The sequence below is a fragment of the Bubalus kerabau genome, chromosome X (genome assembly GCF_029407905.1).
Source record: "Bubalus kerabau isolate K-KA32 ecotype Philippines breed swamp buffalo chromosome X, PCC_UOA_SB_1v2, whole genome shotgun sequence".
Taxonomy (NCBI): domain Eukaryota; kingdom Metazoa; phylum Chordata; class Mammalia; order Artiodactyla; family Bovidae; genus Bubalus; species Bubalus kerabau.
The window spans coordinates 88924590-88951613 of NC_073647.1; the positions used below are offsets into that span (position 1 = coordinate 88924590).

The window sequence follows — 27024 nt, forward strand, 5'->3', positions numbered from 1 at the left end:
AAAATCCCACTCCATAAGATTTATACCAAATTTAGGGGAAGAAAATGTGGAAGGTTTATCAATATTCTCTGTCCTTTCCAGTAGAGAATTACAAGTTAAATATTTAATTCTATTGTCAAGTTAGATTTTCTATTTAGTACAGGGCAAAGGGTAACAAAGAACAGAGCCTTTAGTTACCAGAGGGCCTCTCTAGTATGATTCTGTGTCCTTAGTAAGCCAAAGAATTCTGGTGACCATCACTGTTTCCTGGCTCTTTATATCTTTGTCCTCTCCATTGTTTGATTTGGGTGTATAGAAGCCAGGTCAGTAATAGTTAATAGGTATAAAGGAAAGAACAAATAAAGAAATGGCAACATCAATGGTGAAACTGCCACATTTTAACTGAAAAATTATGTGAGATAATTTACAAAGAACTTATACAAATCAATAAGACAAGGTAAACAATCTTATGAAAAAAATAGGCAACAGATATAAGCAAACAGGGTATAGAAAGAAATGCAAATGACCAATACGCATGTGGAAAGATGCTCAACCTTATTCACAATTAAGACAATGCAAAGTAAACAGTCAACAAATAAATATTTTTTACTTACTGAATTGGAAAAAATTAAGTGTTAGTGAAAATGTGGGGAAATGTCATTCAACTTCTGGTGAAAGTATAAACTGGTATACCTTTTTGTGTGGATGTTGATAACATTTGCCATTTAAGCATTGGCAACATTCATAAAAATTTAACTGTACCTATCCTTTGATCCAGCAATTACATTGATAGGCATTAAACATTAGAGATAAACTTGCAAAAGCTGACAAGGATGTTAACTACAGGTTTTAAGAGCCAAAAAGCCAATCATACGATGGAATATAATATAGGCATTAAAAACAATGAACCAAATCTGTATGTCCTGATAAGGAAAAAAATCACTTAATACAATTTTTTAAAAAGATACCAAAGACTGGTCATTGTATTATCACCTTTCTATGTAAAGTTTAAAAATAACAAATGTCAGTATATACACTAAAAATGGTTAACAGATGTACACTTTTGTAAATATACTAAAAATTATTGACTGTACACTTTACAAGGGTGAACTTCTATTAGAGTATGTGAATTTTATCTCAATAAAGCTGTTGTTCAAAAAGCCTATTAACAGGTTAATACTTGTTAAACTTTGGAGAGAGGAATTATGGAAAGGGGCAGGGAAAGAGGCTTTCCTTTTTCATTATGTAATGCTGAACTATCTAAAATTTCCTCCCATAAATATGTATTATTTCTATTTTATTTCTTAGTTGACTGAGGTTATCTGTGCTGTAGGGTTACAGTTAATTTTCATTTTCATCTTTATTCTTTTCTGTATGAAGACATTAAGACATACAAAATAAAACGAGAAAACACAAATCTCTGTAGTTTCATACCAATTATATATGTAAATCATGAATAAACAAGGGAAAAATTGTACCTGCTTGCAGTATTTCGTTATGGCTGCTCCCAGAGGGTGTTCACTGTTACTTTCAGCAGTTCCCACAATAGCCAGGATCTTATTGCGTGATATTCTATTACTTTCCACTAGAACCTTTACTTGATTCACTACTGGGGTTCCATGGGTAATGGTTCCAGTTTTATCAAATACCACTACCTTTACCTGTAAGAAAATCAAAACAGAATGCACTGTATGACTTGATAATTCTTTTTTTTTTTTTGACTTGATAATTCTTAGTATCAGCATTCCAGAAATGAGAAAAAAGGTTTACTGTGACAAACACATTACTGTTTTGTTTCTTAATAAACTGACTTTGATTTAATTGGACCTAAATGGTCTTTGGGAGACTAAAAACAAGGGAGAATAAGGGAAGAAATATCATTAGTTACACCTAATAACCCTTCCTGGCAAATGTTCAGGGTGCTGTGAACATGTATTAAATAGTTAGAACTACCTGTTAAGAGTTGACTGTTAATAGGTAACTTAGAGATGCCTCTAGTGCCTCTAGGGAAAGAAAAAGACTTTCAATACTAATGAATTTTAGATCTGTATGGAAAAAAAAATCTGGGCAGTAGGTAAATAATTACAATTGAGTAATTAATTTGAAGTGTGCACAGCTAAAACCTTCTGGGTTGCTTTGACTTTATTGAGACTAGATGAGAAGCTTGGCCAGAGAATACAGCTCAGGAAATCAACGAGGGAACCTCAGATCAGGCAGGAAGGAAGAATAATCTGGAATTAGAGAACATAGTTGCCTCACAGTACACTCAATGAACCTTGAGAAATGAATAGCTTGAGGAACCAAGATGAGAAGAGATCAGTTCAGTTCAGTTCAGTCACTCAGTCGTGTCCAAATATTTGCAATCCCATGGACTGTAGCACGCCAGGCCTTCCTGTGCATCATTACTCCTGGAGCTTACTCAAACTCATGTCCATTGAGTCGGTGATGCCATCCAACCATCTCATCCTCTCTCGTCCCCTTCTCCTCCCACCTTCAATCTTTCCCAGGATCAGGGTAATTTCAAATGAGTCAGTTCTTCGCAACAGGTAGCCAAACTATTGGACTTTCAGCTTCAGCATCAGTCCTTCCAATGAACATTCAGGACTGATTTCCTTGAGGATGGACTGGTTGGATTTCCTTGCAGTCCAACGGACTCTGAAGAGTCTTCTCCAACACCACAGTTCAAAACCATCAATTCTTTGGTGCTCAGCTTTCTTTATAGTCCAATTCTCACATTCATACATGACTACTGGAAAAACCATAGCTTTGACTAGATGGACCTATGCTGGCAAGTAATGTCTTTGCTTTTTAATATGCTGTCTAGGTTGGTCATACCTTTTCCTCCAAGGAGCAAACGTCGTTTAATTTCATGGCTGCAGTCACCATCTGCATTGATTTTGGAGCCCCCCCAAATAAAATCTGTCACTGTTTCCACTGTTTCCCCACCTATTTGCCATGAAGTGATGGGACCAGATGCCATGATTTTAGTTTTCTGATGTTGAGTTTTAAGCCAACTTTCGCACTCTCCTCTTTCACTTTCATCAAGAGGCTCTTTAGTTCTTCTTCGCTTTCTGCCGTAAAGTGTGGGGTCATCTGTATATCTGAAGTTATTGATATTTCTCCCGGAAATCTTGATTCCAGCTTGTGCTTCATCCAGCCCAGCATTTCTCACGATGTACTCTGCATACAAGTTAAATAGGCAGGGTGACAATATACAGCCTTGACATAGTCCTTCCTGATTTGGAACCAGTCTGTTGTTCCATGTCCAGTTCTGACTGTTGCTTCTTGACCTGCATACAGATTTCTCAGGAGGTAGGTCAGGTGTTCTGGTACTCCCATCTCTCCAAGAATTTTCCACAGTTTGTTGTGACCCACACAGTCAAAGGCTTTGGCATAGTCAATAAAGAAAAAGTAAATGTTTTTGGCAACTCTTGCTTTTTCGATGATGCAATGGGTGTTGGCAATTTCATCTGTGGTTCCTCTGCCTTTTCTAAATCCAGCTTGAACATCTGGAAGTTCACGGTTCACATACTGTTGAAGCCTGACTTGGAGAACTTTGAGCATTACTTTGCTAGCATGTGAGATGAGTGCAATTGTGCAGTAGTTTGAGCATTCTATGGCATTGCCTTTGGGATTAGAATGAAAACTGACCTTTTCCAGTCCTGTGGCCACTGCTGAATTTTCCAAATTCGCTAGCATATTGGGTGTAGCACTTTCATAGCATCATCTTTTAGGATCTGAAATAGCTCAACTGGAATTCCATCACCTCCACTAGCTTTGTTTATAGTGATGCTTCCTAAGGCCTACTTGACTTCATATTCCAAGATGTCTGGCTCTAGGTGAGTGATCATACCATCATGAATATCTGGGTCGTGAAGATCTTTTTTGTATAGTTCTTCTGGGTATTCTTGCCACCTCTTCTTAATATCTTCTGCTTCTGTTAGGTCCATACCATTTCTGTCCTTTATTGTGCCCATCTTTGCATGAAATGTTCCCTTGGCATCTCTAATTTTCTTGAAGAGATCTTTAGTCTTTCCCATTCTATTGTTTTCCTCTATTTCTTTTCACTGATTGCTGAGGAAGGCTTTCTTATCTCTCCTTGCTGTTCTCTGGAACTCTGCATTCAAATGGGTATATCTTTCCTTTTTTCCTTTGCCTGTCACTTGTCTTCTTTTCACAGCTATTTGTAAGGCCTCCTCAGACAACCATTTTGCCTTTTTCTTGGGGATGGTCTTGATCACTGCCTCCTTTGCAATGTCATGAACCTCTGTCCATAGTTCTTCAGGTACTCTATCAGATCTAATCCCTTGAATCTATTTGTCACTTCCGCTGTAAAATCGTAAGGGATTTTATTTAGGTCATACCTGAATGGTCTAGTGTTTTCCCTACTTTCTTCAATTTAAGTCTGAATTTGGCAATAAGGAGTTCATGATCTGTCACATGCCATAGTCACCTCCCAGTCTTGTTTTTGCTGACTGTATGGAGCTTCTCCATCTTGGCTGCAAAGAATGTAATCAATCTGATTTCAGTATTGAGTCTCTGGTGATGCCCATGTGTAGAGTCTTCTGTTGTGTTGTTCCAAGCGGGTGTTTGCTATGACCAGTGCATTCTCTTGGCAAAACTCTATTAGACTTTGCCCTTCTTCATTCTGTACTCCAAGGCCAAATTTGCTGGTTACTTGAAAAGAGATATGACAACTAAATACAAAGCATGATTCCAGACAAAAGAAAATAATAACTATAAAGGATTATGGAGTCAACTGAGGAAACTGGAATATGGACAAGAGATTAGACCACAGTATTTTATCAGTATCAGCTTGTTGATTTTCATCTTTGTACTATGTTTATGTAAGAGACTGTCCTTGTTCTTAGGAAAGGAGCCTGATATCTTCAATAAAGGGTATGTGAGATTTCTTTATACTATTCTTGCAAATTTTATGTAAGTTTGAAATTATATCAAAATTTAAAATTACTATAAAAATTAGTAGCTTGTATTCACTGGCTAGATGAAGTTCCAAAGCTGTTCTAAGTTGTGTTCTGTGTTTAGTACATGCATGTGTATATAATTTATATCCTCATAATAAGAATATACTAGAAGGAACATGGTTTTAGTTGAAGTCAAGTGGCTTTGATTGAGATTGTAATGGAAATTCTAACATGAGAGAGATCAGGGACAGGATTATATATTCCTGAAATCATAGTTGCAAACTGTCAGCTGGTGGCAGCAAAGACGAAAGTAAGGGCAAGCACTATCAAATGTTGAACAGCACGAACATGGAGTCACACACAAATAGGGGAGAAGCCTGATAGACTTGGGCAAACTGCCTCAGCAAATATCTATGATATCTTCCTGCCCTAATGACCAGTCTAGAATGAGTTGGGACAGGACTCTAGGTTTTCCACACGAGGGTATACTCTAAAGAGAGTAGGTCTGGAGTAGAGATCTTATACTCTCTGCCAATTCAGAGCAGAACCAAAATAACACCTTTTCTACCTCCACCCTCAGGACAATACCAGAAGAAGCTCAGCTTATGGGCAATGTAGAAATAATTTAAGAATCTGTTTTTCAGTAGGGGTGCTATTGCCAGTTTGGATGAGACAACTCGCAGTTCTAGGGACTATCTTACCTTATGAGCCATCTCCAATGGCTCACCACCTTTGATTAGTATGCCATTTTGAGCACCTACTCCTGTACCCACCATCACAGCAGTTGGAGTGGCCAGTCCCAGGGAACAGGGGCATGCAATGCACAGAACTGTGATAGAGGCTTGGAAAGCAAAGCGTATTACTGTTTCTGTTCGGGAGATACTTCTGTTGTAGCCCTTGAGAAGAAAGATGAATTTTGATTACTGATTTAGAGCTGAACAAAACAAAAAGAACAAAGCATAACTCTAAATAAAACCACAATTCTGGAGTAACACATAATCCTACTTAGCTACCAACATGTTTTAATTACTAGTAAGAAAACACTTTTTTTCTTTTATGAATATAAGAAATTATTGACATAACTCTAAAGTTACAGTTCTAAAATTCAAGATTTCAATTTTGCTGATTCCAGAGTTACACACTATGGAGTGAATATAAAAAACAAGAAAAGTAAGCTTCTCCACTCCCCATATTGAGAATAAGTGTTTTTACTAGGCACTTTCAGAAATACTGCAAACATGGGACCTAATTCTCAAGAAATTTGACCCAAAACAAAAATAATTCTGTCCTCCTGTATACTAAGACCATAAAACTGTCTTTCATACTATTCTTTGAAGACAATGAAAAAATCACTCAGTTTGCAAAGGTTGCTTAATTACATCTCAATAAAATTCTTTTGGACAAAGCAATATTAATGAGTATATCTGGTAGTATAGCTCTTACTGACATTGAATATGTGCTTCCATGAGTAAAAATGATTGATAGTATTATGAGAAATCTCCTAAGACCCTCTGAACTCATGAGAAAAATTCCTGAAGGAAACACATTCCAAAATACTTCTCAGCAATCCTCTTGTTTAGTGAGCATTTAAGCAATGGGTGGTGGTTTCATCACTAAGTCATGTCCAACCTTTGCGACCCCATGGACAGAGGAGCCTGATAGGCTACAGTCCACGGGACTCTTCAGGCAAGAATACTGGATGGGTTGCCATTGCCTTCTCCAATTTAACCAATATGAATCATTTCAAGAAACATTTTAATATTATAGTAATGATCACATGATGGAATAGATGTTCTGATTCTACCAGTTCTTTAATTGAAGGGACAAACACTATGAAACAATGTATATATAGCATGGCGTTTTTAAAAGAAAAAAACACAACAAAGATCTTCTCAGTAATAATGGTTTTACAGTGCTGTATGACCTAAATCAAATCCCTTATGATTATACAGTGGAAGTGAGAAATAGATTTAAGGGACTAGATCTGATAGATAGAGTGCCTGATGAACTATGGAATGAGGTTTGTGACATTGTACAGGAGACAGGGATCAAGACCATCCCCATGGAAAAGAAATGCAAAAAAGCAAAATGGCTGTCTGGGGAGGCCTTACAAAGAGCTGTGAAAAGAAGAGAAGCAAAAAGCAAAGGAGAAAAGGAAAGATATAAGCTCTGAATGCAGAGTTCCAAAGAATAGCAAGAAGAGATAAGAAAGCCTTCCTCAGTGATCAATGCAAAGAAATAGAGGAAAACAACAGAATGGGAAAGACTAGAGATCTCTTCAAGAAAACTAGAGATACCAAGGGAACATTTCATGTGAAGATGGGCTCAATAAAGGACAGAAATGGCATGGACCTAAGAGAAGCAGAAGATATTAAGAAGAGGTGGCAAGAATACACAGAAGAACTATACAAAAAAGATCTTCACGACCAAGATAATCACGATGGTGTGATCACTCACCAAGAGCCAGACATCCTGGAATGTGAAGTCAAGTGGGCCTTAGAAAGCATCACTACGAACAAAGCTAGTGGAGGTGATGGAATTCCAGTTGAGCTATTTCAAATCCTGAAAGATGCTGCTGTAAAAGTGCTACACTCAATATACCAGCAAATTTGGAAAACTCAGCAGTGGCCACAGGACTGGAAAAGGTCAATTTTCATTCCAATCCCAAAGAAAGGCAATGCCAAAGAATGCTCAAACTACCGCATAATTACACTCATCTCACACGCTAGTAAAGTAATGCTCAAAATTCTCCAAGCCAGGATTCAGCAATACATGAACCATGAACTTCCAGATGTTCAAGCTGGTTTTAGAAAAGGCAGAGGAACCAGAGATTAAATTGCCAACATCTGCTGGATCATTGAAAAAGCAAGAGAGTTCCAGAAAACATCTATTTCTGCTTTATTGACTATGCCAAAGCCTTTGACTGTGTGGATCACAATAAACTGTGGAAAATTCTGAAAGAGATGGGAATACCAGACCACCTGACCTGTCTCTTGAGAAACCTATATGCAGGTCAGGAAGCAACAGTTAGAACTGGACATGGAACAACAGACTGGTTCTGAATAGGAAAAGGAGTTCGTCAAGGCCGTATATTGTCACCCTGCTTATTTAACTTCTATGCAGAGTACATCATGAGAAATGCTGAGCTGGAAGAAGCACAAGCTGGAATCAAGATTGCCGGGAGAAATATCAATAACCTCAGATATGCAGATGACACCACCCTTATGGCAGAAAGTGAAGAGGAACTAAAAAGCCTCTTGATGAAAGTGAAAGAGGAGAGTGAAAAAGTTGGCTTAAAGCTCAACATTCAGAAAACGAAGATCGTGGCATCTGGTCCCATCACTTCATGGGAAATAGATGGGGAAACAGTGGAAACAGTGTCAGACTTCATTTTTGGGGGCTCCAAAATCACTGCATATGGTGACTGCAGCCATGAAATTAAAAGACGCTTACTCCTTGGAAGAAAAGTTATGACCAACCTAGATAGCATATTCAAAAGCAGAGACATTACTTTGCCAACAAAGGTCCATCTAGTCAAGGCTATGGTTTTTCCTGTGGTCATGTATGGATGTGAGAGTCGGACTGTGAGGAAAGCTGAGCGCCGAAGAATTGATGCTTTTGAACTGTGGTGTGGGAGAAGACTCTTGAGAGTCCCTTGGACTGCAAGGAGATCCAACCAGTCCATTCTGAAGGAGATCAGCCCTGGGATTTCTTTGGAAGGAATGATGCTAAGGCTGAAACTCCAGTACTTTGGCCACCTCATGCGAAGAGCTGACTCATTGTAAAAGACTCTGATGCTGAGAGGGATTGGGGGCAGAAGGAGAAGGAGAGGACAGAGGATGAGATGGCTGGATGGCATCACTGACTCGATGGACATGAGTCTGAGTGAACTCCGAGAGTTGGTGATGGACAGGGAGGCCTGGCGGGCTGCAATTCATGGGATCGCAAAGAGTCGGGCACGACTGAGCAACTGAACTGAACTGAACTGATTCTTACTAAGTTCTCAAATACTTAAACTAAGTGATGGTCTAAGAGTTATATTTAGAGAGAACTGGAAGGTATTTTCATAGACATCTAAGCTTATGCTTTCATATATGTCTTAAATATATACACTAATTCCAATCCTGAAATTTAGGTATTATTATCACTATGTTACAGATGACAAAACTAAAGATAAGAGAAGTTAAGTGAATTAAAGGTTATATCTCTAACATGAGGCACAGTCCAGGTTTACTATGCCACTTTATAACACCATACCATAGAGACTATCATAGACTTTGAGAGAAGCAGACATTAATATTACTTTAATATTGGGATTGGGGGCAGGAGGAAAAGGGGACGACAGAGGATGAGATGGCTGGATGGCATCACCGACTCGATGGACATGAGTTTGAGTGAACTCTGGGAGTTGAGGATGGACGGACTGGGAGGCCTGGTGTGCTGCAATTCACGGGGTCACAAGGAGTCGGACACAACTGAGCAACTGAACTGAACTGAATATTACCTTATATTTATAAAGAGTTCAATAAATTACAAAGAGTTTCTAATATATCATTTAACTTTTATGACAACTGCAAGTTATGTTGGATGAGTATTATTAAAATCTCACTTGAGGAAACTGAAGCTCAAAGAGAAATTAAATTGACCTCAGATCACACTGATTCTGACAGAGCTGAGATTTCAAGGTTTTCCTCAATATATCCATAGTCCTTTGTGAAAGCAAAATCATGCTAGTATTGAGACTATGTATAAAATGTGAAGGGTCAGTATAGGCATCGATTGAGTTCAGTCACTCAGTTGTGTCCGATACTTTACAACCCCATGGACTGCAGCACGCCAGGCTTCCCTGTCCATCATCATCTCCCGGAGCTTGCTCAAATTCATGTCCATTGAGTCAGTGATGCCTTCCAACCATCTCATCCTCTGTTGTCCCCTTCTCCTCCTGCCTTCAATCTTTTCCAGCAACAGGGTCTTTTCTAATGAGTCGGTTCTTCACATCAGGCGGCCAAAGTATTGGAGCTTCAGCATCAGTCCTTCCAATGAATATTCAGGACTGATTTCCTTTAGGATGGACTGGTTGGATCTCCTAGCAGTCCAAGAGACTCTCAAGAGTCTTCACCAACACCACAGTTAAAAAGCACCAGTTCTTCAGCACTCAGCTTTCTTTATGGTCCAACTCTCACATACATACATGACTACTGGAAAAACCACAGTTTGATTAGATGAACCTTTGTCGGCAAAGTAATGTCTCTGCTTTTTAATATGCTGCCTAGGTTGGTCATAGCTTTTCTTCCAAGGTGCAAGGGTCTTTTAATTTCTTGGGTGCAATCACCATCTGCAGTGATTTTGGAGCCCAAGAAAAGACAGTCTATCACTGTTTCCACTGTTTCCCCATCTATTTGCCACGAAGTGATGGGACCAGATGCCATGATCTTCACTTTTTGAATGTTGAGTTTTAAGCCAGCTATTTACACTCTCTTCTTTCACTTTCATTAAAAGGCTCTTTAGTTCTTCTTCGCTTTCTGCCATAAGGGTGGTATCATCTGCCTATCTGAGGTTACTGATAATGATATCAATAACCTCATTATAGGCATACCTCAGAGATACTGTGAGTTCAGTTTTGGACCACCAAAATAAAGTGAGTCACAAGAAGTTTTGAATTCTCAAAGAAGGTAAAAGTTATGTTTATACTATACTATACACTGTGTGTGTTAGCCTCTCAGTCATGTCTGATTCTGCGACCCCATGACAGTAGCTCACCAGGCTCTTCTGTCCATGGGACTCTCCAGGCAAGTATATTGTAGTGGGTTGCCATTCCCTTCTCCAGGGGATCTTCCTTATCCAGGGATCAAACTCAGGTCTCCTGCATTTCAGGCAGATTCTTTACCAACTGAGCCACCAGGGAAACCCATACTGTATACTATACTGTAGTCTATTAAGTATGAAATATCATTATCTCTAAAGAAATACATTTGGTGTTGGTTTAGTTGCTAAGTTGTATCCGACTCTTGCGACCCCATAGACTGTAGCCCACCAGGCTCCTGTGTCTATAGGATTTTCCAGGCAAGAATACTGGAGCGGGTTGCCATTTCCTTCTCCAAGGGATCTTCCTGACCCAGGGATTGAACCCAGGTCTCCTGCACTGCAGGCAGTTTCTTACCGACTGAACTACCAGGGAAGCCCCAAAAAGGCCAAAGAAATATGTATATACCTTATTTAAAAAGTAATGCTGTTGTAAAAATGGCATCAATAGACTTGTTCAACACAGGGTTGACACAAACCTTCTATTTGTAAAAAACACAATATCTGCAAAGCACAATAAAGCAAAATGCACTAAAACAAGGTATGCCTGTACTTGCTTTTGGAAAATCACAAGTTATAATGAAAAAAACTTTCCAAAAGGAAATCTTTTATGTCTACAGAAATGCAAATGTTATTCTTATCAGCTTCTCACTCCAATCTGTTAAAGATACCAGTAATTATTAAAATTATTTTCAAATTAATTACTTATGCAAAAGATTCACAAACTGTTTTATATATGATAAAGAGATGTTTGTAAGTCACTCACGGGAAAGTAGGTTTCCACGACTTCAAAATTCAGAAATCCAATTATAATCCAAACCAAAAGGGTAGCAATGGAAACAATAACAATAAAAGGAACAAAGTAGCCACTGAGTTTGTCTGCAAACTGCTGGATAGGAGCCTACAATTAAAAAATAATAATAATGATATGTATGTGAAAGTCTCTTGTTTTGATAATGAATACAGAGTATATGTAGTATTGAGCAGAAATATTTTAATAAACTCCATATTAATACAACTGGAATTAAACAAAGGAACCTATCAAAACTAGACCAAGATTTATACTGAGTGGGCTTTAATGAAAATACTTTCTGTTTCTAGGGAGTTAAGTTACCTTTGATGTTTGTGCCTCCTCTACAAGTTTGACAATTTGAGAAAGGGTTGTGTCTGCTCCAACATGGGTTGCACGGATAAGGAGTGACCCATTCTGGTTAATGGAACCAGCAATCACTGTGCTTCCAGATTTCTTTGCCACAGGCATTGCCTCTCCTATGTAAGGAAAAAAGATAGATTTAGGGAGCATAAGTAAATACTATCTTAAAATACACCATTATTTGTTAATTATCAAAAAATCATCTAGAAAGGAGATTCTTCCTTCATGCAACAGAATCTGGACAAACCTAGGAGAAAATTGCCTGACTTTTTCCTTATGCCAGTTCTGGGCCAAACCCCAGGGATATATATCTTCAACTGGAAAAACCTAATGTGATAACTCTTTTGGTAGGTACTTTTGGAACTCCACACTAGTCTTAGATCATTGGTTCTCAACCTGTTCCCAAGAAGCATTTATAAATATAAGAAGAGAGTTCTTGTCTGTAATAACTACGGATGGGGCACAGGGTACTGCTACTCCAACTTAGTGGGTCAGGATCAGGGATATTAAATGTACCATAATGTACAGGATAGTCAGACAGAACTAAGAACTGTCCCATCCAAATAAGCAATAGCACCCCTACTGAGAAATGAAGAATCCTAAATTATTTTCACACGCCGTTCATAAACTGAGCCTCTGCTGGTACTATGATAAGGACTGAGGTAGGAAAGGTGTTAGTTTGGTTCTACTTTAGATTGGCCTTAGTTATCTAAGATCTCCAAAACTACTCCAGGTCTATTCTCTTTAGAGCTGACCCTGATGTTGAAAACCTGGAGTCCTATCCCAGCTAAGACTAGATGGGTCTTTAGGGCAGGAACTCAGGAAAATTTGCCAAAGTCTCTTGTATTTGGCTCTACAGCAGGATATGACAACTTCTTCTGGTTATACATTCTAGTAATTAACAATCCTCAGTGAAAAAGAGCCTTCAGTAGCATAAGTAAAATCACAAAGTAAATCTTCAGAAATTGATTTAATATGGTCTTAAAAAGAACTCATATTCTCTATGCTTATTATTTATTCAGTCCACAGTTTCTATAAAAAGCTCTTCACGTTTCATGCAATTTTTAATTAATACTTTGGATTCACTTCACCTTCATGTCATGATCCTCTGAAAGATCATACCTGTGATGAGGGACTCATCTACCATAGAATGTCCTTCAATAACACGCCCATCCACTGGAAATTTGCCTCCTGGAACCACTTTAATAATGTCTCCACGTTGTACAAGTTCCACATCCACTTGCTCTTCACTACATATGAGTTAAAATAAAAAGTACTATGAAAATCTGCTTCTCCCTCTGATCTTTCCATGCAAGCTTTATAGTTCACATCATGCTTGTGGCCCCATTAACTGCTACCAATGGAAGTTAGAACCAACACTTAAGTCAGGAACTACAATGTCAGTCAGTCCTTTTCATTGTTGGGGAATAGCTCGGTACCTGGCACAAAGTAGCACTCTAAATATTTGTTGAATAGTCATTGAACAAATACATGAAAGCTTTAGAAATAAAGTAATAGGTTTTATTTAACAAAACAACTTATTTACACAATTTTATAAGGACAGAAATGAGAAATACAAAAGAATGAAATCTAATCAAGTCTTTAGCTCTAACTTTCAGTTTATAGGTAATATAGGAGTTATAGAACAAGTTAAATGATTCCAGAAGGAAACAGAGACAAATGGACTGTGGGATATTTTCAGGACAACTGACAGATGTTTCTTTAACAAGTTAAATGTATGGAGAGAGGGAGGAGCGGCAAGAAATGAGGGAGGGAGAACTGGAGAGAGGAGTTGTTCTAGATTAAAACAAACGTGTCAGGAGAAAGACAAACTGTATGATGTGTGTGCATGTGTGTATGTGCTCAGTTGTGTTCGATTCTTTGTGACCCCATGGCCTGTAGCTTGCCAGGCTCCTCTGTGCATGGGATTCTCTGGACAAGAATACTGGAGTAGGTAGCCATTTCCTTCTCCAGGTGATCTTCCTGACCTAGGGATCAAACCCACATCTCCTGACTGGCTGTGCTGTGCTTATTCACTCAGTCGTGCCCAACTCCCTGTGATTTTTTCCACTGCACCACAAGTTCTTATACTGTATGATATCACTTATTATATATGTGGAATCTAAAAAATACAACAAACTAGTGAATATAATAAAAAAGAATCAGATTCATGGATACAGAGAACAAACTAGGGGTTATCAGTGGGGAGAGGGAAGGGTGAAGAGCAACACGGGTAAGGGATTAAGAGGTACAAACCATTAGATACAAAAAAACCTACAAGTATATATTTTTCAATACGGAGAATATAGCCAGTATTTTATAATAACTACAAATGGGGTATATAACCTTTTAAATTGTGAATCACTATACTATATACTTGTAACACATAATATCATACATCAACTATAACTCAATTAAAAATAAAAAAATACATGTTAGTCAAATGCAATAACACATGGACTTTGAATTCCATTTTAAACAAAGAAACTCAAAACATTTTGGAGACAACAGGAGAAATGTTAATAAGGACTGTGTATTATACCATATTTAAGAATTATTGTTCATTTTCTTAGATGCAATATGGTATTATAATTATATAAGAATATGTCTTTTTTTAAAGATACAACAGGAATATTGGCAGTAAAACCATATGACTGGGATTTATTTTAAAATTCTACTACAACAAAAGAAAGATAGATCATACAGATGAAGTAAAGTGTGGTAAAATATGAATAATTGTTAAATCTTGGAGAAAGATTATGTGGGTTCATAAACCCTTCTCTCTGGTGTGTTCTCAGTCACCAAGTCATGTTCAACTCTTTGCGACCCCATGGACTGTAGCCCACCAGGCTCCTCTGTCCATGGAATTTTCCAGGCAAGAATAGTGAAGTGGGTTGCCATTTCCTATTCCAGCAGACCTTCCCAACCCAGGGATAGAACCCACGTCTCCTTCATTGCAGGCAGATTCTTTACCACTGAGCCACCAGTGAAGCCCCACCCTTCTCTCTACTTCTGTGTATATTCAATATCTTTCCTAAAAGTTAAAAAAGAAGAGGAATAATGAAGATAAATACCTCAAGAGGATATTATCAGAGTCAAGAGTTACAATAGTTGCTTCTGTAGCTTGTAGTGAAATTAGTTTGGCAAGAGCCTCTGATGTTTTGCCCTATAAATTAAAACACACATGTAAACAATGCCAAGGAAGAAAAAGTCTTATGTAAAATAAAGACACAATCTTTAACATTTACCTAAGAGATCACTTTAGGAATGTTAATTAGTTCATATCAGATGTCTGACTTCGAAAATAAAAAGTACACAAGATATAAAATATATTAGGTATAATTCATAAAAAATAATGTAAATTAATAAGAAAAACATCAGAACCCAATAGGTACAAAGGCAAAGGACATAAATAAGCAATTTATTTAAGAAGAAATATAATACCTGATGTGTAGAATAATGTTTATTACTGATACTAATAAAGGAAATGAAAACTAGAGCAACTCTATGATACCATTTAATACATACTAACTTGGCAAAAATTTAGATAGGAATTGGTGCTGATGAAATTGTAGTAAAACTACTTACATACTCTTGATGGCAAAAATTAAGATTAATAGCATGAGCCATAGAAAAATTCATGTCCTTTAACCATATCTTTTGTAATTTATCCTAAGATATTAATTCAACGTAAATAACTATTAAACATGAATATGTTTAACACAGGATTATCTAAAATTAAACACTGGAAACAATTTAACTTAGAACAAAAGCAGAATGGTTTAGTAAATTATAGCACAAAGACTTGAGAGAGTATTATTTAGAAATACTGGATAATTATCTAGACTGCAAAAATAGGGGAAAAACTTTAAAATGTTAAGGGTACAAAGTGGTATATATACCCTATTTGCCACTCTGTAAAATATAAATGAATATGGAATAGGATTGGAAAGTTATTTCCATTATAGCATGGGACTGTGGGTGAATTTTTTCCCATTGTTATTTTAAATCTTGTGGCCACATCAATTTTTCCATTAATAATGTGATGTAAGTAAAATGTGCTTGTGTTGTGCTTGTGTTTAGTTTGTTCAGTCATGTCCAACTCTTTCGACCCTTTGGACTATAGCCCATCAGGCTCTTCTGTCCATGGGATTTCCCAGGCAAGAATACTGGTAGGCTGCTGTGCCTTACTGCAGGGGATCTTCCTGACCCAGGGATCAAACCATTGGCGGGCAGATTCTTTACCACTGACCCACCAGGAAGCCCCCCAAAGGAATACTTAACCTAAAATACTGCTAAAATAAGAATATTTCTTTTAGTACATGGTTAACAACATAAATCAATGTATATTTCCAATAATTGGTCTAGAAAATATTATAGTCATTTATCTACCCAAGATTTTTAACAAATGTCACCCTTTTTTACTTTACCTTTGCTACATGTTCCAGCCACCGGCCTAGTGCAATAAACACAAATAGCATAGGAGGTGTGTCAAAGAAAGTAACAGGGTTCACTTTGGCTCTCTCATACATTGCAACCAGAAGAATAACCAAAGAGTAAGCAAACGCAATGGTTGTTGCCAGCACAATCAATACATCCATATTTGCAGTTTTATGCTTCAGTGCTTTGTAGGCCTGAATATAGAAGTGCCAGCCTCCAAAAAACTGTAATACAGAAACAGTGATCAGTGCTTTTTTAAAAAAGGCTGACATTCACATTTATACCTCAATAACTAAGATAAAATATCAATGTTAACTTCCTTCGGCTTTTATCTAATCCATAAACAACTAAGGAGAATTTTTTTTTAGCCACACCACGTGGCTTGTGGGAACTTTAGTTCCCCCATCAGGGACGGAACCCAGGCCATGGAGAAATTCCCCTAGAGCTTTTTTAAAGCTGAAACAAAAGTGTTTGTAGTTTAGCAGATACATGTGTGTAGGGATTCAAATTGCTGTAAAGCCCTTGGCAGCCATCCTCAATGATTTAATGAATATTCCATAATATAAAGGAAGTAAAATGATTCTTGGATTTTTCTTTTGAAGCTAGCAAAAACAAGAACTAGGGAAAAAATTACATTGACAATGATTTTTTATATAAAACTTGCCTTCTTTTCAAAATTCAACCTGAATGGTACATCACAAGCTACTGGATCTGTCCACTGTTTTCATTAGAATACATAACTGAAAAGCTTATTTTTCATTAGTTAGAGAAACATACTAGGGTGTTTTAAAAATCATTATTGTTTTTTATGAGGATCAGAAAAAGGGATAAATCTATTAGAAGTGTTCCACAGGAAAAACTTATCTGAAAAGAAGAGTTGAAAACATACAGAGAATAATAAACTTAAGTGCCATGGAGAAATAATAAAAATAGTATCACTGTTATGATTATTTAATAGAATAAATAAATAATAAATATGCTAAAATATATCATATAAAATATTTTAATGAAAATATAAAGAATTAAAATAACATTTTATTATTATAATAACTAAATATGAAGTTGTACAGAGTAGCAGATATGAATGCCAAATTCATATCTAAATACGAATTGAACTCTTATTATTTGCTCTGTCATTAAACAATATTCTTTAGGGATTAAAATGAAATTCATTATCTACTTTAATCCTCAGTTTAAAATTATTTTTGTAAAGCATCCAGCATAAAATGATCATACTTCTGGCCAGTATTTGTCATACAACTGAAAATAGCCTCACCTACTAGTTTTGACTAGTTTTCATTATTAACAAATATACTTGCTAACATTTCACTTGCCTGTACAGGAACACACAATAAAAAAGATAGCAAATTCATAATGGACAATCCTGGCAGGATCTGGCGCTCCAGGAACATAGAAGAATGAATGTTGATCATTTCTTCTTGGCTCATGTTCTGATTATGGTGAAGACTTGCAAGATGGTGGTCCATAACCATCATATATATCATCAGTCCCATTACAGGTATACAGAAAAACAGGCTCACAAGAAAGGCCCGTCGCCACCTAATATAGAAAAGAAAGATCATCTGAGTAAACATCTAATGGTTAAAGATTCTGTGTACCATAGCGAAATATAACTTGTGACCAATTCCCACCCAGTGTATGGATGCTATTGAAAAATTAACTGACATGCTAACAGTATGTTAAATTTGTAAACACAAATCAAAATATGTTTTTTATTGACACTCCAAAAGTACTTACTGTCTTATTTCCCGTTTATGGTCTAGGTGGCTTGCTGACCGGTCCTTCTTGACCAAAGAAGCTTCAAAACCCAAGCTCTAAGGAAATTAATGAAAAAACAATTATTTCTCTGAATGTATAAACATTATGTACAGAAATTTTAAGCTGTGGTATTGTCATTAAGAATAATTCAAGTGCAAATCACTACGGGGAATATAAAGATGAAGATGTGCTTCCTTCTCTTGCATGCTCAATCGTGTCTGACTGTTTTGACACCTCAGACTATAGCCACCAGGCTCCTCTGTCCATGGAATTCTCCAGGCCAGAATACTGGAGTGAGTTGCCATTTCCTTCTCCATTCCTTCTCTTAATTATCTTTGTTTCTAGTCTTTCATCAAAGAAATAAATATTTCCTCAATTCTAGTTAATATCTATTCCTACTATTTCCAAATTATTGACTTAATTCAAGCGTAGTTGTCCTCAGTAGAGGTTCTTCTATCAAGAAGTTAAACTAAAGCCTCTAATAAGTAATTTTGGAAAAAAAGCAGAAATATATTGCTTAGTCAAGCTGACAGACTGTATGATGATCTAATAACGACAGAATTCAGCAGTAAAATCATAAATCTTACACTTTGACAAGCATTTACTAGTACTGATGTATATTAATCAGTTTATTTTTACTTTTAGTTTTGACATCTATCTATCCATCCATACATCCCCGAGAGCACAGAAAACTGAATGATAGGCCATAAAAGTTAGCACCATGCTAAACATATTATTCAAGGCTTTGCATATGTAGTCTTTACTCTTGTTCTAGCAGGAATAAATAACAAGAATGAAAATTTTCCTCAATAAAGTACTGAAAGAAAATTATACCTAAATAACATTCATATGAACATAGACAGTAACATACACTATATTTTCAGCTGCTAGGGAAAATGCTGCCTTCTTATATTTCTTGACAGTGTAGCACAGAGAAAAGAGCAAGCATGAACACTGGAGTCAGGAAGATTAGGCTCAAATCCCTGGAATGACACTTACTAGCTTATGTGACTTTGGGGAAGTAACTTAACATCTCATAACCTGAGTTTCCTCACCTACAAAATGAAGACGACAGTACTGTTGTGAGAATTAAATCAAGAACTGAAGCTTTGCAATTTGCATAACTGGCACATAGAAGATACTCGAAAATGCTAGTTTCACAAATATGTTAATGGTACTACTGTCTACATTAACAGGATCTTATCTAAATGATTAATATGCTTTTTAGGTCATTAGAAAAACAATGCTACACCACACTGAAACAATATATGCTATACTTCACCATGTACTACCATTTATGAGTTACTGAAGAATACAGGATGAATTTGTCACAATGAAAAAGGTTTGGTCTTTTATATTTCTTACTTTAACTAAGGTAGTAGTTAAAGCTTTGACTTAACAAACAATATAGCATCTAGCAGGATATTTCACTTTTGTAATGATTAATATGAATTTTACTCAAAAGAAATTATCCTTTACTTATATTTTCTAAACATTTCAAATGACCTGAGGTTCTACTTCAAGTCCCATCCTGATTAATACTATCAATGTGCCTTTTGCTAAATCCTCCTGACAAAGTCCAAAAAATAAAAAATAAAACGGTAAAATGCTTATTAAATTTTGAGACAATTATTACCTATAAACAAAGCAATCAGATTTTTTTCATCATTTCTTTCTGATATAATCCAGAAGTGATCTGAGGGAGTGCTGACTGGATAGGTAAGAACATGGAAATGTAAAGTCTTGGCACTTACTTCAATTGTATGAATAATATCTCTGGGACCAATAATTTCTGGATCATATTTAATATGTGCTTTGTTGGTTGCCAGGGCCACAGAGCAGTAGAAGATCCCTCTGTGTTTTGTGAGGGTAGACTCTATTTTATGGACACAGGAGGCACATGTCATTCCTCTCACCTGTTAAAGACAAAGGCTTTGTTATTCAGAAATGCACTTATTTCCCTCCATTAAACTTATTATTACTTTAAACTGAAAGAAATCCTATAACACGGTATAAACACACAAAATCTTATCTGCACTATTAATATGCTTTAGATATGACCATTAGATCACTGTTTTTATACCACATTGAACAAAGATATGGTCCCAGCTACAAAAAGTAAAAGGGCTTCCCAGGTGGCACTAGTGGTAAAAGAACCTGGCTGCCAATGCAGGAGATGAAAAAGATGCAGGCTTCATCCCTGGGTTGAGAAGATCCCCTGGAAAAGGAAATAGCACCTCACTCCAGTTTTCTTGCCTGGAGAATCCCATGGACAGAGGAGCCTGGTGGGCTACAGTTCATGGGGTCGCAGAGAGTCAGACATGACTGAAATGACTTAGTTAGCAACAGGTTAAACAGAAGAGGATCTCATTAAAAGTATCCCTCTTCCTGTTACACTCAGTAATAGACGATTTGACAACTATCACAGTTTCTTGTATTCTGTGCCTTGTTTCCCTCTAAATTTTTCTCACCCTGCTCAGTTCAGCTCAATTCAGTGACTCACTCATATCCAACTGTTTGAGACCCCATGGACTACAGCACGCCAGGCTTCCCTGTCCATCACCATTTCTGGTAGCTTATTCAAACTCATGTCCATCGAGTTGGTGATGTTATCCAACCATCTCATCCTCTATCGTCCCCTTCTCCTCCTGCCTTCAATCTTTGCCAGCATCAGGGTATTTTCAAATGAGTCAGTTCTTCCCATCAAGTAGCCAAAGAATTGGAGTTTCAGCTTCAGCATCACTCCTTCCAATGAATATTCAGAACTGATTTCCTTCAGATGGACTGCTTGGATCTCCCTGCAGTCCAAGGGACTCTCAAGAGTCTTCACCAACACCACAGTTCAAAAGCATCAATTCTTTGGCACTCAGCTTTCTCTATAGTCCAACTCTCACATCCACACATGATTATTGGAAAAACCATAGTTTTGACTAGATGGACCTTTGTTGGCAAAGTAATGTCTCTGCTTTTTAATATGCTGTCTAGGTTGGTCATAGCTTTTCTTCCAAAGAGCAAGTGTCTTTTAATTTCATGGGTGCAGTCACTATCTGCAGTGATTTTGGAGCCCAAGAAAATAAAGTCTCTCACAATTTCCATTGTTTCCCCATCTATTTGTCCTGAAGTGATGGGACCAGATGCCATGACCTTAGTTTTCTGAATGTTGAGCTTTAAGTCAACTTTTTCACTCTACTCTTTCACTTTCATCAAGAGGCTCTTTAGTTCTTCTTCACTTTCTGCCATAAGGGTGGTGTCATCTGCATATCTGAGGTTATTGATATTTCCCCCAACAATCTTGATTCCAGCTTATGCTTCATCCAGCCCAGCATTTCTCATGATGTACTCTGCATATAAGTTAAATAAGCAGGGTGACAATATACAGCCTTGGTGTACTCCTTTTCCTATTTGGAACCAGTCTGTTGTTCCATGTCCAGTTCTAACTATTGCTTCCTGACCTGCATACAAATTTCTCAAGAGGCAGGTCAGGTGGTCTAGTACTCCCATTTCTTTAAGAATTTTCCACAGTTTGTTGTGATCCACAAAGTCAAAGGCTCTAGTGTAGTCAATGAAGCAGATGTTTTTCTGTAATTCTCTTGCTTTTTCGATGATCCAACGAATGTTGGCAATTTGATCTCTGGTTGCTCTATCTGTTCTAAATCCAGCTTTAACATCTGGAAGTTCAGGGTTCACATACTATTGAAGCCTGACTTGGAGAATTTTGAGCATTACTTTGCTAGCATGTGAGATGAGTGCAATTGTGCGGTAGCTTGAGCATTCTTTGGCATTGCCTTTCTTTGGGATTGGACTGAAAACTGACCTTTTCCAGTCCTGTGGCCACTGCTGAGTTTTCCAAATTTGCTGGCATATTGAGTGCAGCACTTGCACAGAGTCATCTTTCAGGATTTGAAATAGCTCAAATTTGAATTCCAAAGAATTGATGGAATTCCATCACCTCCACTAGCTTTGTTCATAGTGATGCTTCCTAAGGCCCACTTGACTTCACATTCCAGGATGTCTGGCTCTAGGTGAGTGATCACACCATCATGAATATCTGGGTCATGAAGATCTTCTTTGTACAGTTCTTCTGTGTATTCTTGCCACCTCTTCTTAATATCTTCTGCTTCTGTTAGGTCCATACCATTTCTGTCCTTTATTGTGCCCTACTTTGCATGAAATGTTCCCTTGGTATCTCTGATTTTCTTGAAGAGATCTCTAGTCTTTCCCATTCTATTGGTTTCCTCTATTTCTTTGCACTGATTGCTGAGGAAGGCTTTCTTATCTCTCCCTTCTATGCTTTGGAACTCTGCATTCAAATGGGTATATCTTTCCTTTTCTCCTTTGCCTTTCACTTCTCTTTTCACAGCTATTTGTAAGACCTCCTCAGACAGCCATTTTTCCTTTTTGCATTTCTTTTTCTTGAAGATGGTCTTGATCCCTGTCTCCTCTACAATGTTACAAACCTCTGTCCATAGTTCTTCAGGCACTCTGTCTATCAGATCTAATTCCTTGAAGCTGTTTGTCACTTCCAATGTAAGGGATTTGATTTAGGTCATACCTGAATGGTCTAGTGGTTTTCCCTACTTTCTTCAATTTAAATCTGAATTTGGCAATAAGGAGTTCATGATTTGAGCCACAGTCTGCTCCCAGTCTTGTTTTTGGTGACTGTATAGAGCTTCTCCATCTTTCTGCAAAGAATATAATCAATCTGATTTTGGTATTGACCATCTGGTGATGCCCATATGCAGAGTCTTCTCTTGTGTTGTTGGAAGACAGTGCTTGCTAAGACCAGTGCGTTTTCTTGGCAAAATTCTATTAGCCTTTGCCCTGCTGCATTTTGTACTCAAAGGCCAAATTTGCCTGATACTCCAAGGTATCTCTTGACTTCCTACTTTTGCATTCCAGTCACCTATAATGAAAAGGAGACATCTGTTTTTTGTGTTAGTTCTACAAAGTCTTGTAGCTCAACACAGAACTATTCAACTTCAGGTTCTTCAGCATTAGTGGTTGGGGCATAGACTTGGATTACTGTGGTATTGAATGGTTTGCCTTAGAAATGAACCGAGTTCATTCTATCGTTTTTGAGATTGCATCCAAGTACTGCCATTTCCCTAGTGGTACAGAGGGTAAAGTATCTGCCTGCAATGCAGGAGACCCGGATTCAATCCCTGGGTCAGGAAGATCCCCTGGAGAAGGAAATGGCAACCCACTCCAGTATTCTTGCCTGCAGAATCCCATGGATGGAGGAGCCTAGCAGGTTACAGTCCATGGGGTCCCAAAAAGTTGGACACGACTGAGTGACTTTACTTTCTTTTCTTTCACTGCATTTTGGACTCTTTTGTTGACTAAGAGGGCTACTCCATTTCTTCTAAGGGATTCTTGCTCACAGTAGTAGATATAACGGCCATCTGAGTTATATTAACCAATTTCAGTCCATTTTAGCTCCCTGATTCCTAAAATGTCGATGTTCACTCTTGCCATCTCCTGTTTGACCACTTCCAATTTACCTCGATTCATGGACCTTACATTCCAGGTTCCTAGGCAGTATTGTTCTTTACAGCTCGGAATTTACTTCCATCACTAGTCACAATCACAACAGGGTGTTATTTTTGCTTTGGCTCTGTCTCTTCATTCTTTCTGGAGTTATTTCTCCACTGTTCTCCAGTAGTGTATTGGGCACCTACCAGCCTGGGAAGTTCATCTTTCTGTTTCCTATCCTTTTGTCTTTTCATACTGTTCATGGGGTTCTCAAGGCAACAATACTGAAGTGGTTTGCCATTTCCTTCTCCAGTGGACCACCCTGCTAAAGCTTATGTATGTATGTAGATATGTATGTACATATATATGAATGTACATTCATATTTATCCTTTAGTATTACTTCTGCTAAGTCGCTTCAGTCATGTCCGACTCTGTGTGACCCCATAGATGGCAGCCCACTAGGGTTACCCCCGTCCCTGGGATTCTCCAGGCAAGAACATTGGAGTGGGCTGCCATTTCCTTCTCCAATGCATGAAAGTGAAAAGTGAAAGTGAAGTCGCTCAGTCGTGTCTGACTCTTAGTGACCCCATGGACTGCAGCCTACCAGGCTCCTCCGCCCATGGGACTTTCCAGGCAACAGTACTGGAGTGGGCTGCCACTGCCTTCTCCGTTAGTATTACTTCTAGTGACAAATGTGTCATTACTTCTAATGACAAAAGTGTTCTACCTTTGTTCAAAAATGTATTTTGCCCTATGTCTTGAGTGAAGTTATACTTCATTTACACATAAATTCTACAGTGGAAGGGCAGGACTTCTGGAATGACTGTGCAAGGAGTTCAGCAAATCCTTGCCCCAAATGGCAATGATTAAACTGCAAAAGTTTAATCATTGGACAAAAGTTTCAAAAACCAACCACTGAAATATTATGAGAAGTAACCAAAAGGATTATATAACAACTTACAAAGTGTTTATTCAAGAATATCTACTAAAAGAACATCATCAATAGTAGAGGAAGGATTTCTGAAAATTCTCCCCTCCCTAAAAGCAATGAGAAAATCTGCAAAAGTTGTCAGCACCAACTTTTTCAGAAAAGTTAGAAAGTTGGTGGGAATGAAAATTGCTGCAGCCACTATGGAAAACAGGATGGATCTTCCTCAAAAACTAAAAACACAACTACCATATGATCCAGCAATTTCACTTTTGGGTACAAATCTAAAGAAAGCAAAAACACTAGTTCACAAAGATACGAGTATCTCAATGTTCATAGCAGCATTATTTACAATAGCCAAGATATGGAAGCAACCTAAGTTCCATCAATAGACGAATGGATGAAGAAGATGTTGTATGTATGTATATGTGTGTATATATATACACACACAGGGGAATACTACTCAACCACAAAAAGAATGAATATTTGCCATTTGCAACAGCATGAATGGAGTTGGAGGATATCATGCTTAGCAAAATAAGTCAGAGAAAGATGAATACTGTATCTTATCATGTATATGTGGAATCTAAAAAATAAAACAAATGAATATAATGAACAGGAACAGACTCATAGAGAACAAATTAGTGGTTATCAATGGGGAGAAAGTAGGGAAGAGGGATAATATAGGGGTAGGGATAAAAAGGAACAAACTACTATGTACAAAATAAGCTATAAATATATATTGTACAGCACAGGATATAGAGCCAATATTTTATAACTTTAAACAGAATATAATCTGTAAGAATTCTGAATCACTATGCTGTATACCTGAAACTAATATAATATTGTAACTCAACTACACCTCAATTTTAAAAAACTGATTAAAAAAGAAATTTGGAAATTAAAAGCTTACAGCAATGCAGGAAACATTTATTCAAGACAATCAGATAAATTCCAGTAAAATAGTAAGCTATGTGGTGTTACATTTTGCTGTATTCCCATCCCCTCTCCTCCAGCTCGGTGGTAGCTATGAAGACCAACAGGCCACAATCATGATGAAAAACAGCATCAGGGGAGCCACCAGAGAGAAAAAAAAGGACTGGCATGTCTTCAAAGTCTCATTCCCAGAGAACTGTCATTATTTGACCTGTCTGATGGTTCTCTCAAATATTCCACTTGCAAAGCTGTCTGTCTGTCCCTGACGATCTCAGTGCATACAAAAAGCTTTTTCCCCAGGAGAATTTGTCAAAACAATTAGGGGAAATTATTTAACCTTATGGCTGCCTGAGCCAATGGATAACAGCTGGGGAAAACAGTAGACTAACAAAAGACCCTAAAAGGGAAAAAGCTGGGAAGGAAGATGTCCATAAGAGTTCCAGCACATTCCTAGGAATCTAGAAGACCATGCACATGCATAGGGCTATGCACATGTCCAGGGCTGTGTGTATCTTCAGAAAAGAACTGAAAGAGCCCTAAGTTCTCAACTCAGGCTGACCTTTAGGCTCTGTAGAAGCAGGAATTAAAGGTTAAGGCAAAACTGACAACTGCTTGGCTGAGTGTTCAAGGCATGCCTCAACATTTACAAAGAGCTCTTTAGCAAAGACTTGGATACTTTTTTTTATTTAAAAAAAAATTATTTATTTTTTAATTGAAGGTAATTGCTTTACAGAATTTTGTTGATTTCTGTCAAACCTCAACATGAATCAGCCATAGGTATACATATACACCTATACGTCCGCTCCCTCTATAGGTATACATATATACCTATATGTCTGCTCCCTCTTGAACCTCCATCCCGTCTCCCTCCCAATCCCACCCCTCTAGATTGATACAGAGCCCCTGTTTGAGTACCCTGAGACATACAGCAAATTCCCATTGGCTATCTATTTTACATACAGTAATGTAAGTTTCCATGTTACTCTCTTCATACATCTCACCCTCTCTCCTCCCCCCTCCCCATGTCCATAAGTCTGTTCTCTATGTCTGTTTCTCCATTGCTGCCCTGCAAATAAATTCTTCAGTACCATCTTTCTAGATTCCATATGTATGCATTAGTATACGCTATTTATCTTTCTGACTTATTTCACTCTGTATAATAGGCTCTAGGTTCATCCACCTCATTAGAACTGACTCAAATACATTCCTTTTTATGGCTGAATAATATTCCATTGTGTGTACGTGCCATAACTTCTTTATCCATTCATCTGTTGATGGACATCTAGGTTGCTTCCAAGTTCTAGTTATTGTAAACAGTGCTGCAACAAACATTGGGGTACAAGTTGTTTTTCAATTTTGGTTTCCTCAGGGTATATGCCTAGGAGTGGCATTGCTGCATCATATGGTGGTTTTATTCCTAAGGACTGGGATACTTATTGGTTCCAGATATTTAAGGAAATCACTGTGGAATTGTTAGCTGACTACTGAGCTAACCAAACAGAGACTTCAGTGGACACACAGAACAAAGAACATTGACTTTATATAATCAGCTCAGAAATCACTAAAAAAACAATAACAATGACAAATAACAACAAACAACCAGCCATAA

General features: G+C 37.6%; 1 protein-coding gene across 3 annotated transcripts in view; it reads right to left on the minus strand.

Annotated features, from left to right (window-relative positions):
- The window catches only part of ATP7A (ATPase copper transporting alpha), a 137796-nt gene that overhangs the window by 16400 nt on the left and 94372 nt on the right, over positions 1 to 27024 (minus strand). For all 3 annotated transcript variants that reach the window (XM_055565107.1, XM_055565108.1, XM_055565106.1), the window contains 10 exons: positions 19833 to 19994; positions 18058 to 18134; positions 17634 to 17859; positions 16290 to 16523; positions 14934 to 15025; positions 12982 to 13109; positions 11821 to 11975; positions 11473 to 11607; positions 5606 to 5800; positions 1458 to 1640 (listed from right to left, as the gene is read on the minus strand). In XM_055565107.1, coding sequence (XP_055421082.1) covers positions 1458 to 1640; positions 5606 to 5800; positions 11473 to 11607; positions 11821 to 11975; positions 12982 to 13109; positions 14934 to 15025; positions 16290 to 16523; positions 17634 to 17859; positions 18058 to 18134; positions 19833 to 19994 — 1587 coding nt within the window. The remainder of the gene's footprint in view (positions 1 to 1457; positions 1641 to 5605; positions 5801 to 11472; positions 11608 to 11820; positions 11976 to 12981; positions 13110 to 14933; positions 15026 to 16289; positions 16524 to 17633; positions 17860 to 18057; positions 18135 to 19832; positions 19995 to 27024) is intronic.